The sequence below is a fragment of the Mastigoproctus giganteus genome, chromosome 2 (genome assembly GCF_048544385.1).
Source record: "Mastigoproctus giganteus isolate SK-2022 chromosome 2, ASM4854438v1, whole genome shotgun sequence".
In the NCBI taxonomy this organism is placed as follows: Eukaryota; Metazoa; Arthropoda; class Arachnida; order Uropygi; family Thelyphonidae; genus Mastigoproctus; species Mastigoproctus giganteus.
The window spans coordinates 81,986,869-82,003,703 of NC_143576.1; the positions used below are offsets into that span (position 1 = coordinate 81,986,869).

Consider the following 16,835-nt stretch of genomic DNA (forward strand, 5'->3'; position numbering starts at 1 on the left):
GGTGTTTATGAATGATATTGATGATGGTATATCAAGTTTAATGTCCAAGTTTGCAGATGATACAAAGGTTGGCAGGGTTGTTAAGGACACTACTGACGCTATGCTGCTGCAACAGGATCTGGAAAGGTTGAACAGATGGGCTGAGAGGTGGCAAATGAAGTTTAACATTGACAAATGTAAAGTACTACATATGGGAAACAGTAATCCCAGAGCAACGTATCAACTCTGCGGTACTACACTGACAGTGGTGGAGAATGAAAAGGACCTGGGGGTAATTGTGCAGGCAGATATGAAGTTCTCTGAGCAGTGCAGACGAGCTGCAAGAGTAGCTCATGGTGTCTTGTCAATGATATACAGGAATTTTTCTAGCAGGGATAAGGAGGTGATTATTCCCTTGTATAAGGCAATGGTTAGGCCACACCTTGAGTACTGTATACAGGTCTGGAGGCCTCATTTCAAGAAGGATGTAGAGCTGCTGGAACGGGTACAGAGAAGGGCAACAAGATTAGTGAATGGAACAAAGGGTTGCTCTTACGAAGAAAGGCTTAAGTTTTGCAAATTACAGAGTCTGGAGACTAGGCACCGGCGAGGTGATCTGATAGAGGTGTATAAGGCTTTGAATGGTTTGAGCATGCTCAATGCCAATGGGATTCTTCCTCTTGCTCAGAATAATCACCTCAGAGGGCATAAATTCAAATTGAGGAAGGACGGATGTCGGATAAATGTGCGGAAATTTGCCTTTGGCCAGCGGGTGGTTGGTTGGTGGAACTGACTTCCATCATTTGTTGTTGAAGTTGATAGCCTAAACAAATTTAAGGCTCAACTGGACAGGTATTTCGAATGAACGGAGTGGTGAAATGGGAGTGGTGTGTTTTTTTTTTTTTTTTTGGCTGATGCTGAATAAGCTTGCTTTCTTGCATCATATGCCTCTACTAATGCTAATGCTAAAACAATGGTGGCAAAATTCGAACATTCTTATTGATACAACACAATGCTTGCAGAAGTCAACTTTGTTTTTTTAAGCAATTACAAGAGCCAATTAAAGAACAAATACACCAAATTAATCAGGGCATTACAAATAAATACTACACTACTAATTTTAAATCAAAAGTTAGAGAAAAACAATAATTTCAAATCAATAAATAAAGTTCCGTTTAACAGCTCCCAAAAAAACGTCTATTTAGTAGCAGCATTATATGTGTGGGTCTGTTTGCATATAACTGTTTTCATTCTTCTCTTCTTTTCATTTTTCTCCTCCATAATGAATACAGTAATCTATTCATTTGATCATGTTAGTTATTTATATGTGATATTTTATGCAGTAGTTTAATTATGTTAACTTTTAACTTTACAGGGCAAACTTTTTCATACCTATTTTATATATAGAAACACCTACCTAATCATTAAACATGCCAAAGAGAAAGAGAGTTCAAGGTGGAATTGAAGATAATAAAGATGATCTTGATGGTTCCAAAAAACGAAGAAAAATTCATTTCGATCCTGTAAGTATACGCTGATTTATTAATAGTCATAGATTTCTTTAACCCACCAATACTTAACCTCTTGTAAGGTTTATGGTGGCATGTGATAGTATTATAGGTATTGTAGTAATCAGGCATAACCTGATTTATGTTTAGTTAAAGTTACATCAGTTAATTAGTATAATTGCTGCTAACTCTAGATTTGCTATGGAGAATCTCTCATTTTACTCAGTTTGACTCCATCTCTATCTTATTGTCATAAAATAGTTCACAACTATTTTATGTTTTTCCTTTCCCAATAAGATAGTAAAATTACATTAAAATTTTAAAAAAAATTCTGTGACTTTCTTCTTATTTTGGTTAACAGATACTGCTGTACTAAACATCTGAGAATAATTTGCCATATTTGTTTAGTTAGCCATAAAAAATAGCAATCTTTTTCTGCTGGATTTTATTTCCGGTGCAGCTCATACAAAATGGTCCAGGGATGATACCGTTCTCTGTCTTAGTTTAGAAAGCAGTAAAATTAATAATGGAGCTTAAAAGTTTACTAAAAACTAAAATCATTAAGATCTTAAGAAATTAAATGTACAGGGTGACAGATCCTCTAACTCACATTGCCGATAGTCTAGAAATACAATCCAAATTCCTGCCTTCCCCTGTCAGTAAATTAGTAAAAGCCAGCTTCCTTGTCAATCATATATTTAAAAGATGAATATGAGATCAGTACAGAGGCATTATGTCACATACATCAAAACACGTTAATAGATGATGAACTGATCAGTAGTACTCCACAACACTTTCAGTGAACTTTGTTTCATACATTTGGTAAAAAAAAAAAGTTACTGCAGTTGAGTAGTCAACTCTTCAACAGTGCTGCGCCTGTTTGCCTGTACGAGTCGTCGGACCTTGCACTTACCTCTAACATCAACATTTCGCTGACCTTTGCAGTTTTACCGTCGGGTCGTTGTTTGACCATTTTGATGCCAGTCCTGGTACACTTTAACTACAGCTGCTCTCGAACACCCCACCAGTTCAGCCATTTGGGAAATTGAGGCACCAGCTTGTTGAGCACCCACAATCTGTGGGTGCTCAACATCAAAGGGTGCTTTATCAAAGTCCGATAAATCCTTCCTTTTACCATTATGCTTGGAATTTCACTACCTTCTTAACCACTGACACCTTATCTACGTTGCGTAGGTTGACTAACTCCACACTCTCATACCTCACGTGGTCAACTGATCGCATTCAGTTTTCATAGGGGGTGGTCATAATTCAGTGATCACTCAGTGTATATCTCTGTACAGCTGTTCATTGTACTCATTAGTCATTAGGCCTATAGCACACTCTTTATAACTCCATTTCATGGGGCTCTATTAGTTACACTAATACAGCCCCTTGAATTTACTTGTTTCATGATGACTCCCAGCACCTTGCTTTGAAGGCTGCTGCTCATTCCAATGGAAGCAGTGCAAGAATCACTTTTACATCTGCCTGTAGCTGTTGTTAATCTATTAGTCTGTGTATCTCCCCCCTTCAAGCTAGCAGTTTACTGACCTGCCTAACACTGCCTTGGTAGAATCAGCAAATATTTTTGCACCCTTTCTATTTAAGTCTATTCAGTGTTGTAGTCTTAAAATTAGCAGAAGATATACTCAGTGAATGTCATGAAAAGCAGAGCATATACTGTGAACATCAGTCTTATTAATTGAATTTGCTTCGGTCGCATAGAATAAAACGAGTGATTTTTAAACATAACGTTCTGTATTTTGGTAATCAACATATGAAAGACTTCTTTTTTAAAAAAAAAATTTTTCAGTAAATATTTTAATAATATTTGTTTTTCAAGTTTTTCAAAAACCAGAGGTTATACGCTATTCCAGTATTTCTCAACCTGTGTGCTGCAACTAGCTTCAAGTGTGCCGCAGAAAATGCAAATAAAAAAAATTAATAAATCCAATTTTTATAATAAAAATTAATTCAAATAAAAAATTTGTTTATTTACGCTGCGCCGACCCGAGTTCCTTCCAACGGTCAATGTGACGTCACGTTTCATTCCTAGTATTAGATCTGTTCACCTTTATTCACCTGTTAATTCTTAGTACTAGATCTGTTTACTTTTATTAACCTTTTGATTCCTAGTATAGATCGACCATCACTAATCCAGCAACGTTGGGACTTGGGTGCCGGATCACTGGTGGTTATTTTAGCACTTACAGTTTACCTAACAGCTAAACACCTCCTCCTACCTTTAACATGTTGACTGCCAAGATAGTTTAAGAAAAAAATTCCCCAGGGGCCAAAAAATATTTAGGAAATAATTTGATTAGTAATTCTAAAATAAATACTGTAATGTCAGTGTTGTCGTTTATTCGCTTAAAATATTTTAAAAAAAAAGTTTTTTTTATGTCGCATATATGTGGCCAACGTGGTCACTTTATTTCTTAACAAGCCGTGTGACGCTTTTACGGCATACATATGAAGGTCGTTTGTGATTAGTTTATTGCACACGCGGCGAGCGCTGCAATAAAACTAATTTTGATAAAATAAACTCTCAAACATCACAATATGTTTGTCAGTATTGTTAGAGATTTTGTGAAAACAAGTTCATTAGTGCACTGTATTATCCATCATATTGTGTTGTGTTTTTCCGCAAGTTTGTACAAGTGTGTTGTAAAAAAAAAAAAAAAAAAATCTAAAAAAGGAATGGCTAAAACAAAATTACTAAAATAAGAGGAACTGAGAGAAATTGCTGGAATTTACAATTAAGCAGAGTTAAACTTCTCACAGAACACACCGCTATTGAGTTTTTTCAGAAGTTCAACTTTATCTATTATGGACAACGTACGGTGTTTGCACTTTTCACCACAAGAGGCACTTCCTTTATGCATTGGAACCATGTCATGGCTGGGGCTAAATGTGAGCAGGTTATAATAATAAATGCAGAAAAACAAGTGGGAATGGCTTGCCAGTGTTTTCGTGCCGATGAGTTCACGCCAACAACTGATGCTACAACCAACGCCACCAAAACAGTAGCGGCAGGTCGGTGCGCCAACCCGGGAAATTTGAAATTGCGTTCGCGGAAATTATGTCCAAATTAGCGGTGGAACTGTATTAGTGATGGTCGACCTGTACTAGAATTGGTCACCTTTATTTGGCCATTCTTATCACTTGAGGGTCTCTCCCAGGCACCCCGCAGTGCATTTTGCAGTTGTATATATGTGCGTAAAGCCTAGGACTATGAATTAAGTGCAACTTGTAAGCAGCATAATAAGTAAGAAATTTCCTTTGTGTTTTTAAAGTACTTTTTGTGTTTTTATCTCTATAACTTCATATTCAGTTAATTTGTATAGAACAAGTATCTTCAATTAACTATAGTGTATTAGTTTCTAGAAGTAACTTTAATTTTTTTTAGAAATTATTAGCGATGAATAAATATTTAGTGAAAGAAAATCAGAAGAGGCAACTTGATAACGTGAGCTGGAAGAAAATGACAAAAAACAAAAACGAGCAACCATCAACATCAAAAAGAAGAAAACATTTTTTTGTAAATATGATGATTATTTGACGATGGGATTTTCTTATACTGGTACCCAGGATTGTCCTCAACCTTTATGTGTGGTTTAAAACTGTAGAATGAATCAATGGTGCCAAGTAAATTGCAGTGTCATTTTTCTACGAAACTCAAGAATTTTTCGTCCAAAACTAGAGTATTTTAAAAGGTTCCAAGCCTCTACCAGAAAACAAGGTACAGAATTTTATAAAATGACTAAAATATCGGATAAAGCACAAGAAGCCAGCTATTTAGTAGCCCAACTGGTGGTAAAAAAAAAAAGAAAAATAAATCTCACCTGATTGCAGAAAGTCTGGTTTTACCAGCATGTCAGGTAATCGTGAAAAGTATTTTGGGAAAGGAAGATGGAAAAAGAATAATGACAGTACCACTTTCAAACAGCACAGTTAGCAGGCGTATAAAAGAAATGTCCGATGATATTGAAGAACAAGTTGCTCAACATATTAATAATTTTGGGCGACTGTTTGCATTGCAAGTAGATAATTATACAGATATTAGCGGGAAAGCCCAATTAATAGCATTTGTCAAGCTTATTGAAAGCGACATGATTATTAATTTTTTTTGGAAGTCGTGTGTTGGCATTTGTACTGATGGTGCCCCTGTAATGACAGGAGCACCAAAAGGATTTCTAAACTTAGTAAAATGACACAATTCAAAATTATTATAACCACTGTTTTATGCACAGAGAAGTTCTAGTAGCAAAGACAGTCGTACCCTATTTAAATCTTGTATTTGTTCAAGTGGTTAAAACGGTCAATTATATTAAAACTAGACCACAAAAATATGTATTTTCGAAAAATTATGCAAGGAACTTGAGTCTGATCATTTTTCTTTAAGAATGCATACTGAGGTTCGGTGGCTATCAAAAGGAAATGTACTTATGTGTATCGATGTGTGAGAAAATGCTCATATTTTTTTCACTGGAGCAATCAGAATTTTGTGATTATTTAAGTGATGAAATTTGAAGCTGTAAATTAGCTTTTCTAGCAGACTTATTCATGCAGCTAAATAAATTAAATATCAATATGCAAGGCCCATAGGAAAATTTACTCACTTCTGCTGATAAGTTGCTCGCTTTTAAAAAAAACTTGAGTATATGGAAAAAAATATGAAAATTAAAAAAATTTAGAAATGTTTCCCTTGACTGCCAAAACGAATTATACAAAAATAATTAATGTAATAAGTGAAACATTAGAGCTGTTAAAGAAAAGAAAAAAATTGAGCATTACTTCCCATCCCTTGATACCAAAAAATATTTGTGGGTAAGAGACCCATTTGCAACAAGAAACCTTCCAATATTAGAACTTAATTTGCAAGAGGAAGAAGAATTGGCTGAGATACATAATGACCAGTTGCTGGAAATTCACTTTAATAACGCTAATACTAGCAAATTTTGGATAAATTCAAAATGAATTTCGGTAAAGGAAATTAGAATTTTATTGCCGTTTTCCACTTCCTACTTGTGAGAAACAGGCTTTAAACAAGATTAAACAAAAAAAAGGAGACTAAAGTCAGTAGAAAAGGAGCTGAGAGTAAGCCTATCCACAATAAATCCTCGTATTAAAAAACTGTGTGCCTCCCATCAAACGCAACCATCTCACTGATTAAAATGTTACAAAATACATCATACATGTATTTTTTTATTTAATTGTGTTAATTTTTTTATATATTTTCTTTTAAATTGCATGCAATTAATGTATGTTCAAAAAAGAGACATTAAAAAGCATTTAAAACAAATACAGGTCGACCATCACTAATCCGGCAGCATTGGGACCTGTGGGGTGCTGGATTAGTGAGTTTGCTGGATCACTGGTGGTTATTTTAGCACATACATTTTACTCAACAGCTAACCACCTCCTTCTACCTTTAACACATTGACTGCCAAACTAGTTTAAGAAAAAATTCCCCAGGGGCCAAAAAATATTTAGAAAATAATTTTATTAGTAATTCTAAAATAAATACAGGTGACCCCCGCTTAACGCTGATAATTTGTTCTGGATAAACAGAGCACTAAGTGAATCCGCGCTAAGCGAGCGCAGCATTCCCATAAGGTAACATATGTATTTGTGAGTTGCAGTCGGTGCCATTGGATATTTCCTAATCAATAATAAACGGCAGTGAAAAGATGCACAAATTTCGGTCAAAATATTTAATATACAAATATTTGTACAGTACATATAAAATATTCTGCATTACATACTTGTGGTAACTACTTACATATCGAAATTAAACTTAAAATTCCAATTAAAATCATGAATTTAAGTGATCTAAATTGATTTTGATTTAATCATGAAAAATGTGTCAATTTTGGGTTGTACTTTGGCCCTCTTCCTGGTAAACTAAAAGGGGTTTTAATTTAAAATCTCCTGCAGCACTAACACCCAATAATAAAGTCAACCGATCCTTTGCCGCTTTGAAACCTGGCATGTTTTTTTTCTTCTTTCAATATGAAACTTCTTTTAGGCATTCGTTTCCAAAAAAGTCCTGCTTCGTCTTTGTTAAAAACTTGTTGAGAAGTATAACACCCCTCTTCAACAATTTTAACAAGTTCTTTTTTGAAAGTTTTGGCCCCTTGATCTGCACTTGCGACTTTTCCCTGGATTTTAAATCTATTCGACCAGCCCTTACTAGTTTTAAATGGTTCCACATTTTTTTTTTTAGGTGAGCTTTCTTCAGATCATCATATAGGTTAATCTTTTTTTTTTTTTTTTTTTTTTATATTTAACTTAACTTAATTCTGCATTTGATATTATCTTCAATAAAATTAGTTAAAGTCTGTCTATTTCAATCCTAATAGCCGGCCTAGCCCTAGTTGCTTGCAGTGGAACAGCTGCCTTTCCGCTGCTAAAATTAATTCTTTATTTTTTATAATTGTTCTTACAGTTAAACCTGCCAGTCCTAAATTATGGCACACATCCTCTTGTCATTGACCGGAATCGATTCGCTTCAAAACGTCTAATTTAATTTTCAAATTCATTCTTTTTCTTACATTTGTAGTCTTCGTACTGAGTCCAGACGTTGTTTCTTTTTTATTCTTATCTGCCATTATTAACTCTTCGAAAATGTAACTGCGTTGGTTGCATTAATTATGATACAATGTTCGAGTAAACTGTCCATTATGCACAATGTCTAATACTGTACTGAGTGATGACTAGACTTCGGATAAATGCATATAACGCAAATATTACAAGAAATATACTTGATAATTTTTAAAAATTTGATCTCGGAACCACGTAACAAGCCACTGTACTGCAATTAAATTAGCATGCGAGAATATTTCACTAAGCATGGGAAAATTTCTCAAGTCGTCGTGGGAAATTTTTTAATGCTGTTTTGCTATTCATTTTCAAGCTATCGACTCCATCAATGAAACGTTTTTGTTAAATATGCCAAAAATGCAATCTGTGCGCTGGTAAAAGAGCGCTATTAGTGATTTGAGACAGCTTTATAATCAGATACGGGTTATAATATAAGAATCAGCGTAAAGCGAACTGCATTATAATGAGGGCCTGCTGTATTGTAATGTCAGTGTTGTCGTTTTTTCGCTTAAAATAAAAAAAGTCTTTTTTTTATGTCGCATATATGTTGGTTACTTTATTTCTTGAGAAGCCATGTCGGCCACATACGTGTGATGCTATTACAGCATACATATGAAGGTCATTTGTGATTAGTTTATTGCACGCGCAATGAACGCTGCAATAAAACTAATTACGATAAAATAAACTCTCAAACATTGCAATAAGTTTGTCAGTATTGTTAGAGATTTTGTGAAAACAAGTTCGTTAGTGCACTGTATTAGCCATCATATTGTGTTGTGTTTTTCTGCAAATTTGTATAAGTGTGTTGTAAAAAAAAAAAAAAAAAAAAAAAAAAATCTGAAAAGGAATGTCTAAAAGAAAATTACTAAGATAAGAGGAACTGAGAGAAATTGCTGGAATTTACAATTAAGCAGAGTTAAACTTCTCACAGACACACCGCTGTCGAGTTTTTTCAGAAGTTCAACTTTATCTGTTATGGACAATGTACGGTGTTTGTGCTTTACACCACGAGAGGCACTTCCTCTATGCATTGGAACCATGGCTGGGGCTAAATGTGAGCAGGTTATAATAATAAATGCAGAAAAACAAGTGGGAATGGCTTGCCAGTGTTTACAAGTTCCCGCCAACAGCTGATGCTGCAAAAAACGCCACCAAAACAGTAGCAGCAGGTCGGTGTGCCGACCTGGGAAATTTGAAATTACGCTTGCGGAAATTATGTCCGTATTAGCGGTGGAACCAGATTACCGGTGGCCAGATTAGTGACGGTCAACCTGTAATAAGTGTATTATTAAATATACTATATATATATATACAAAATTTGTATGAGTATAATAGTGATTGTAGTATGCCGCAAAATTTTAGCTTCTTGAAAAGTGTGCCACAACAATGAAAAGGTTGAGAAACACTGCGCTATTCACCAAAAAAAATCCAAAGGTTACATATACCCACATATACCCTCCACTACAGCTTTGAGTGTATTCCATCCCTGTAGAAGTGGTCTCTCGTGTTAACAAGAGAGACCACACTGAGAAAAATTCTACCCAACAAGCCTTGCACAATCCCTCCAGGGGTGAATTGATTGACAAGGCTCATCATGTACATTAAGTCCCCAACATACGTAAGAGATACATTCCAGGACTTCTTACGTAAGTAGAGTTTTACGTAACTCAGGAATGACTAATAAAATATTGCCCTGATATGCCAAAATTACAAAAATCACATAATATCTTCAGAAGAATGAAGAAAAATTATATATTTTTTATACATTAGTTATATATGTATAGAAAGATAGTTATATATTTTTAATAAAAACAAAAAACACATGTTATTGTACTGTAAAAAAAAAACTGATATGTATTTCGTAGTTTTGGTTATTATAATTGACTTCATTGGTATCAATCCCTTCACCGCTTCTCATATTCTGTCTTTGTCCTTTATTATTATAATTTTATGTCCTGTTACAATTTTATTAACACATGCAACTAATAATGTTGAACTGTTTGCTCCTGGCTGAAACAGGCTTAAAAGAAGGTAGAAATTGTAATTTAGATTTTTTCTTTTTTTAAGAGAAAAATGTTATTGTTGTGAAGCATTATGCACAATCTTTATACATTTGCGTATTTGTTTGGTAGACAGCACTTCAATCAAGTCTCCTCTAAGGCATCTAGTTTCCAAGCTCCATAACTGACATATTCAAAGTTTTTCCACGTACGGACCCTTTTTCCAGTCTCACTAGGCACACTTTGGACCCTTTTGAGAAGCTCAATATCTTTTCTTAGGTGGGGTCTCCATACTTGAACACAGTACTCCATGTGTCATCTTACAATTGCCTTGTGTCATTTAAGAAAATTAAAAACAGCAGTAATCAAGATAATAATCCTTGGGGAAGCCTGTTTTCTAAAGAAACAGAATCCTGCTTCTTTAGAAAACAGGCCTTGTGCGTTGGGTTGCATTATATCATCAAAGTTTCTTGTGCCAACCGACTAACATAAGATATATACATAAGATAAAACAGAAATAAAATAAAATAAACATTTTAAAATACAATAAGATAAAAGCGTTAAAATATAATATAAAAAAAGTATAATAAAAGTGTTAAAATACATAGTAGCTTTCGAAGCGAAGTGCCTCTTCATCAGCTAGTCTGTGAATGGTGTACCTCAGTATATATTGATGGTTACAATAGTACAAGTCAGCTGGGTATGATCATGTATCACAAGTCTGGTGTCGGTAAAGCAGAATTACATACACGTGATGATTGCCAGCGCTCATCGCACTGCAGTACAGTACCTTCTATAATAGGGTATAAGTGTACTCCCCTTGTCCGATTCATAGTACTATTATTGGTGGCTATGTGTAGTGCTTCAAGCCATGAGCGCAGGCGGTAATCACATGAATAGTCCACGATTACAATAATTTTCAGCGACTTCGGAGCGTTCAAAATTAGCAGTTCGCAGAGCCACCTCATGCTCAGAAACCCGAACTTTCATTCTTCTACCAGACTCACCTACATAACACCCTCCACAATCTGGACATGTAATACGGTATACAGAACCACACCATAGAAATAATAGATTGTAATTTCCTCCCTGGAAGTTGCACATACGTATATGGTGGGGATGCAAAATCCTAAGCAACTAAGCAAACCCTTAGCCATAATTATGAGAGCATCCTTGGACTCAGGGGAGGTTCCCACGGACTGGAGATGTGCAAATGTGTCCCCAATTCACAAAGGTGGATCGAAGGGTGACACGAGTAATTACAGACCAGTTAGTTTAACTTCTGTTCCGGGTAAAATAATGGAGTCGCTGGTTAAAGATGCATTGCAGGATCATCTAGACAAGACTGCAGCAATAATTCAAACACAGCATGGGTTTGTTAAGGGAAAGTCTTGTCTGACAAATTTGATTGGTTATTATGATGTGGTCACAAAGGAACTGGATGCAAAAAATAATTTTGATATCATATACTTGGATTTCAGGAAAGCTTTTGACACTGTTGCGCATGGAAGACTATTGTACAAATTGGAGCAGAATGGTATTAAGGGTAAGTTGCTACAATGGATAAAAGGATGGTTAAGTGGGAGAAGACAGAGGGTGGTAATCAATGGGTGCTGCTCTTCGTGGACTAATGTTATTAGTGGAGTCCCACAGGGTTCGGTGTTGGGTCCACTGTTGTTTTGTGTATATATCAATGATATTGATGAAGGTATATCAGGCTTAATGTCGAAGTTTGCAGATGACATAAAGGTTGGCAGGGTTGTTAATGACAGTAATGGCAGTGTGCTACTGCAACAGGATCTAGATAATTTGGGCAGATGGGCTAAGAAGTGGCAACTGAAATTCAACCTTGACAAATGCAAAGTACTGCATATGGGTAGAAGTAACCCCAGAGAAACGTACCAACTGTGTGGTACTACACTTAAGGTGGTAGAAAATGAAAAAGACCTGGGAGTAATTGTGCAGTCAGATATGAAGTTTTCTGAGCAGTGCAGACAGGCTGCTAGGGCGGGTCATGGGGTTTTGTCAATGATATATAGGAATTTTGCTAGCAGGGAAAAGGAGGTGATTGTCCCTCTGTATAAGGCAATGGTCAGGCCACGCCTTGAGTACTGCGTACAGGTCTGGAGGCCTCATTTTAGGAAGGATGTAGATTTGCTTGAGCGTGTACAGAGAAGAGCAACACGATTGGTGAGGGGAATGAAGGGATTCTCTTACCAAGAGAGGCTTAAGTTCTGCAAATTGCAGTGGCTGGAGACTAGGCACCTGCGCGGTGATCTGATTGAGGTCTATAAGGCCTTGAATGGGTTGAGCACGCTGAATTCTGATGGGATCCTTCCACTTGTTCAGATTACCAACCTACGGGGTCATAAGTTCAAATTAAGAAAGGACAGATGTAGAATAGATGTGCGGAAATTTGCCTTTAGCCAGCGGGTGGTTAATTGCTGGAACAAACTTCCATCTGTCGTTGTAGAAGTTGATAGGTTAAATAAATTTAAGGAGGAACTGGACAGGCATTTGGAGGGAATGGTGTGATTTTTTTTTGGCTGATGCTGCATAAGCTCCTACACTTGCTTTCTTGCATCATGTGCCACTACTACTACTACCAAGACGTTCCGACATGCCTGGATAATAGGGGATGTAGGCGATAGAGATAAATTGATTGATGTGAGGTGAGTTAGATTTTGTAACAAATTCGTGAGCCTGAAGTTCACATCTATCTAGAACATGAGGTGGATAGCTGCAATTTGAAAGCTCCACCCTAATTTTAGAAATCTCCAATTGCCTGTCACCAGATGAACTAGAGTGCGTCCAAGCACAGGAGAATAAAGTACGAGCAGTACTACGTAAATGACCAGGGGCGTGTGCAGAGCCATAATTGGTAAATTGGCCTGCTCACATTGGCTTCCTAAAAACGGAAGTTACTAAACGCGAATCCACGCATTGGACTAACACATCAAAAAAAGGAAGGGTATTATCAACCTCTAGTTCAATCGTAAACTGAATGACGGGCGACAGGGAATTGAGATATTGCAGCAGCCCAGATTCTGATCCCCGGGGTACAATTGCAAAAATATCGTCAACATAACATAATAATGGGTGTTCTTCAGATTGGAATAATATAAGAAACCCCAATTCTTATATTATTCCAATCTGAAGAACACCCATTTCATACAACCCTCTCCCTGCAGCCAACTCAGCAGAGCATCTGACTCAGCCCCCCCCCCCCAACCTGCAGCACAGAGAAAAATGCTTTGCTGTAATCCATATAAAATATATTGAAATTATTTCCTTCATCCTTCTCATAGGTGACTGCCAAAATAGCTAAAACCAGATTGGTTAAACGCGACTTTCTCTTTAAATTGCATTGAACCATTAACTTTAATGGTTCAATGCACTCCCTTGCTGCTTGCCTCAGAATTACTGTGTATACAGAATTACTGAAATCAACTCAGGGCCTTAGCATTAGCATTAGTAGAGGCACATGATGCAAGAAAGCAAGCTTATACAGTATCAGCCAAAAAAAAAACCCCTTCCCATTTCACTGATCCATTTATTTCAAATGTTTGTCTAGTTCTGCCTTGAATTTATTTAAGCTATTGACTTCCACAACAACAGATGGAAGTTTGTTCCAGCAATCGACTACACGCTGGCTAAAGGCAAACTTCTGCACATCTGTTCTACAACTGTCTTTCTTCAGTTTGAATCTATACTCCCTCAGGTTTGGTAATCTGCGCAAGAGGAAGAATTCCCCTCAGCATTAAGCCTGCTCGATTCATTTAAGGCCTTATACACCACAATCAGATCGCCTCGCAGGTGACTAGTCTCCAGAAGCTGCAATTTGCAGAACTTACGCCTTTCTTCATAAAAGCACCCCTTTGTTCCCTTCACCAGGCTTGTTGCCCTTCTCTGTACTCGTGCTAGCAACTCTACATCCTTCCTAAAACGAGGCTTCCAGACCTGTATGCCGTACTCAAGGTGTGGCCTGACCATTGCCTTATACAAGGGGATAATCACCTCCTAATCCCTGCTCGCAAAATTCCTGTATATCATTGAGAAGACTCCATGGCCTACTCTGGTTGCCTGTCTGCACTGCTCAGAAAACTTCATATCTGACTGCACAATTACCCCAAGGTCTCTTTCCTTCTCCACTACCCTGAGTGTAACACCACATATATGGTACATTTCTCTGGGGTTGCTGTTATCCATTTGCAGTACTTTTCATTTGTCAATGTTAAACTTCAGTTGCCACTTCTCAACCCATCTATCCAACTTTTTCGGATCCTGTTGCAGCAGCATACTGTTATTATAACAACCCTGCCAACCTTTGTATCATCTGCTAACTTTGACATTAAGCTTCATATACCTTCATCAATATCATTAATAAATATGCAAAACAACATTGAGCCCAACACCGAACCCTGAGGGACACCTCTAATAACATTAGTCTACATAGAGCAGTACCCATTGACCACCACTCCGTCTTCTCCCACTCAGCCATCCTTTTATCCGTTGTAGCAACGTACCCTTAATGCTATACTGCTCCAATTTGTACAGTAGTCTTCCATGTGCAACAGTATCAAAAGCTTTCCTGAAATCCAAGTATATGATATCAAAATTATTTTTTGCATCCAGTTCCTTTGTGACGACATCATAGTATCCAATCAAATTGGTCAGACAAAGTCTTCCCCTTGGCAAACCCATGCTCTGTCTGAATTATTGCTGCAGTCTTGTCAAATGATCCTGCAATGTTTTTTAACCAGTGACTTCATTATTTTCCCTGGACCAGAAGTCAAACTAACAGGTCTGTAATTACTTGTGTCACCCTTTGATTCTCTTTTATGAATTGGAGACACATTTGCACATCTCCAGTCCATGGGACTTCCCCCGAGTTGAAGGATGCTCTTATAATTATGGCTAAGGGTTTGCTTACTTCCTTTGCTGCCTCCTTTAATATAACTGGATAGATCCCATCCACCCCAGGTGCCTTTCTTATGTTTAACTTCAACAATTTCTCCTCTACTCTGCTCTCAGTTATTACAAAATCATTTAACTCCCTGTTAGAGTTTGATAAACAACCAGCTCTCTCCTCCTTGAATAACTCCTCATGTGTGCATGTAGATGCAAAATACTCATTTAATTTGACAGCTATCTGAGAATGATCATCTACAGTCTAACCATTGATATCAATTGAACCAATCTGATTCTTGCCTTTCCATTTAGAGTTTATATAAGTAAAGAAGTCTTTGCTGTTTTTCTTTGCATCCTTTGCCAAAGATTTTTCATAATCTGCCTTCGCTTGCCTAATCTCCTTTGTGACTTAATTACAGACTAGCTTGTATCTACCATAGGCTTGTGTGTTGCCTGACAATTTATGTGCACCCATGCATTTTTCTTCTCTGCCACGAGTCTCATTAGTTCATCTGACATCCATTTGGGCCTAAACCTAGAGCAGTATTTCTTAGTTGGAACAAATAGCCTAGTAGCTTCCAAGATTACTTCCTTGAATTCTTCTCATTTAGAATTTGCTGTTGGTAACATCATCAGTTGGTCTCATTTTATATAGAATTGAATAAATGTCTGAGACCACTGTAGTCGCCTTTATGAAAGCAAAATCCCTTCTCTTTACCCCTGATGGTAGCTACATCTTTAAGTAAATCCCTCATCAGTACACTGTTGTGATGACTGCTACCTAGTGGTTCCTTTATCTGTAAATTCTTAATGCATGAATAATCACTGCTAATAATCATATCAGTAGTGTTACTCCCACTTGTTGCCTCTCCAACATGCTGCTGTAGAAAACAGTCATCCCCTAAATGCACAAAACCTTGCTAGTGTGCAAGTGACCTACCCACAAGTTCCAGTCTATATCTGGGAAGTTAAAATTCCCCATTATAAGACACTCTGATTTACTGGGCCACTATATTTCTCTGTATAATTGTTCATTATACTCATTAGAGTCATTAGGCCTATAACAAACTCCTACCTTCATTTTTGCTTTCCCAGTGCTTATCACACCAAACTGACTCAACATTGCACTGTCCATCTATGTCAACTGGATGCACTTCCTTAGATTTTTGTATGTTTCTTAACTAACAGCATAAACCCCTCCTCCCTTCCTATCCTGTCTATCCTTTCTGTACAAATTGTACTCCTCAAATTCCAATCCTGCTTCCCTTATATCTGAGTGGTACCAAGTCTCTGATATCCTAACAATATCTGCCTTTGATGTCTTAACCAGCACTTCAAATTCATGAAATTTGTATACTATACTCTTAGCATTGGTGTACATGCAAGTATTCATGCACCTGTTCTTACGGGCGCCTCCGTAGCCAGGTGGACAGGAGTGGCAGTGCGTAGCACACGCTTCTTGATTAGACCGGGGTTCGAGCCCGTCACCACCAAATATGGAGGATGCGGAAAGATCAGGGAATGACCACCGCATATCTTCGGAGCAATATGGCCTTAGTTGCTAATGCTCCTAAAAACCAAATAACAACAACAACGACCTGTTCTTACTCTAACACTAATCTAATACTAATACTAACACAGCCCATGTATTTACTCGTTTCATGACTCCCAGCATTTTTTGTAATCCCCAGCAACTGGCTTTCCAGGCTGCTGCTCATTCCAATAGAAGCAGTGCAAGAATCATTTCCACCTCTGCCTGTGGCTATTGTTAACCTATTAGTCTGTGAATATCCCCAAGCTAGCAGTTTTCTGACCCACCTAACATTGCCTT

General features: G+C 37.1%; 1 protein-coding gene across 1 annotated transcript in view; it reads left to right on the top strand.

Moving 5' to 3' along the window:
• Positions 1-1,409: 1,409 nt before the first annotated feature.
• The window catches only part of polybromo (protein), a 702,481-nt gene continuing 687,055 nt past the window's right edge, over positions 1,410-16,835 (top strand). Inside the window, exon 1 of the mRNA XM_090389959.1 lies at positions 1,410-1,502. Coding sequence (XP_090246085.1) covers positions 1,410-1,502 — 93 coding nt within the window. The remainder of the gene's footprint in view (positions 1,503-16,835) is intronic.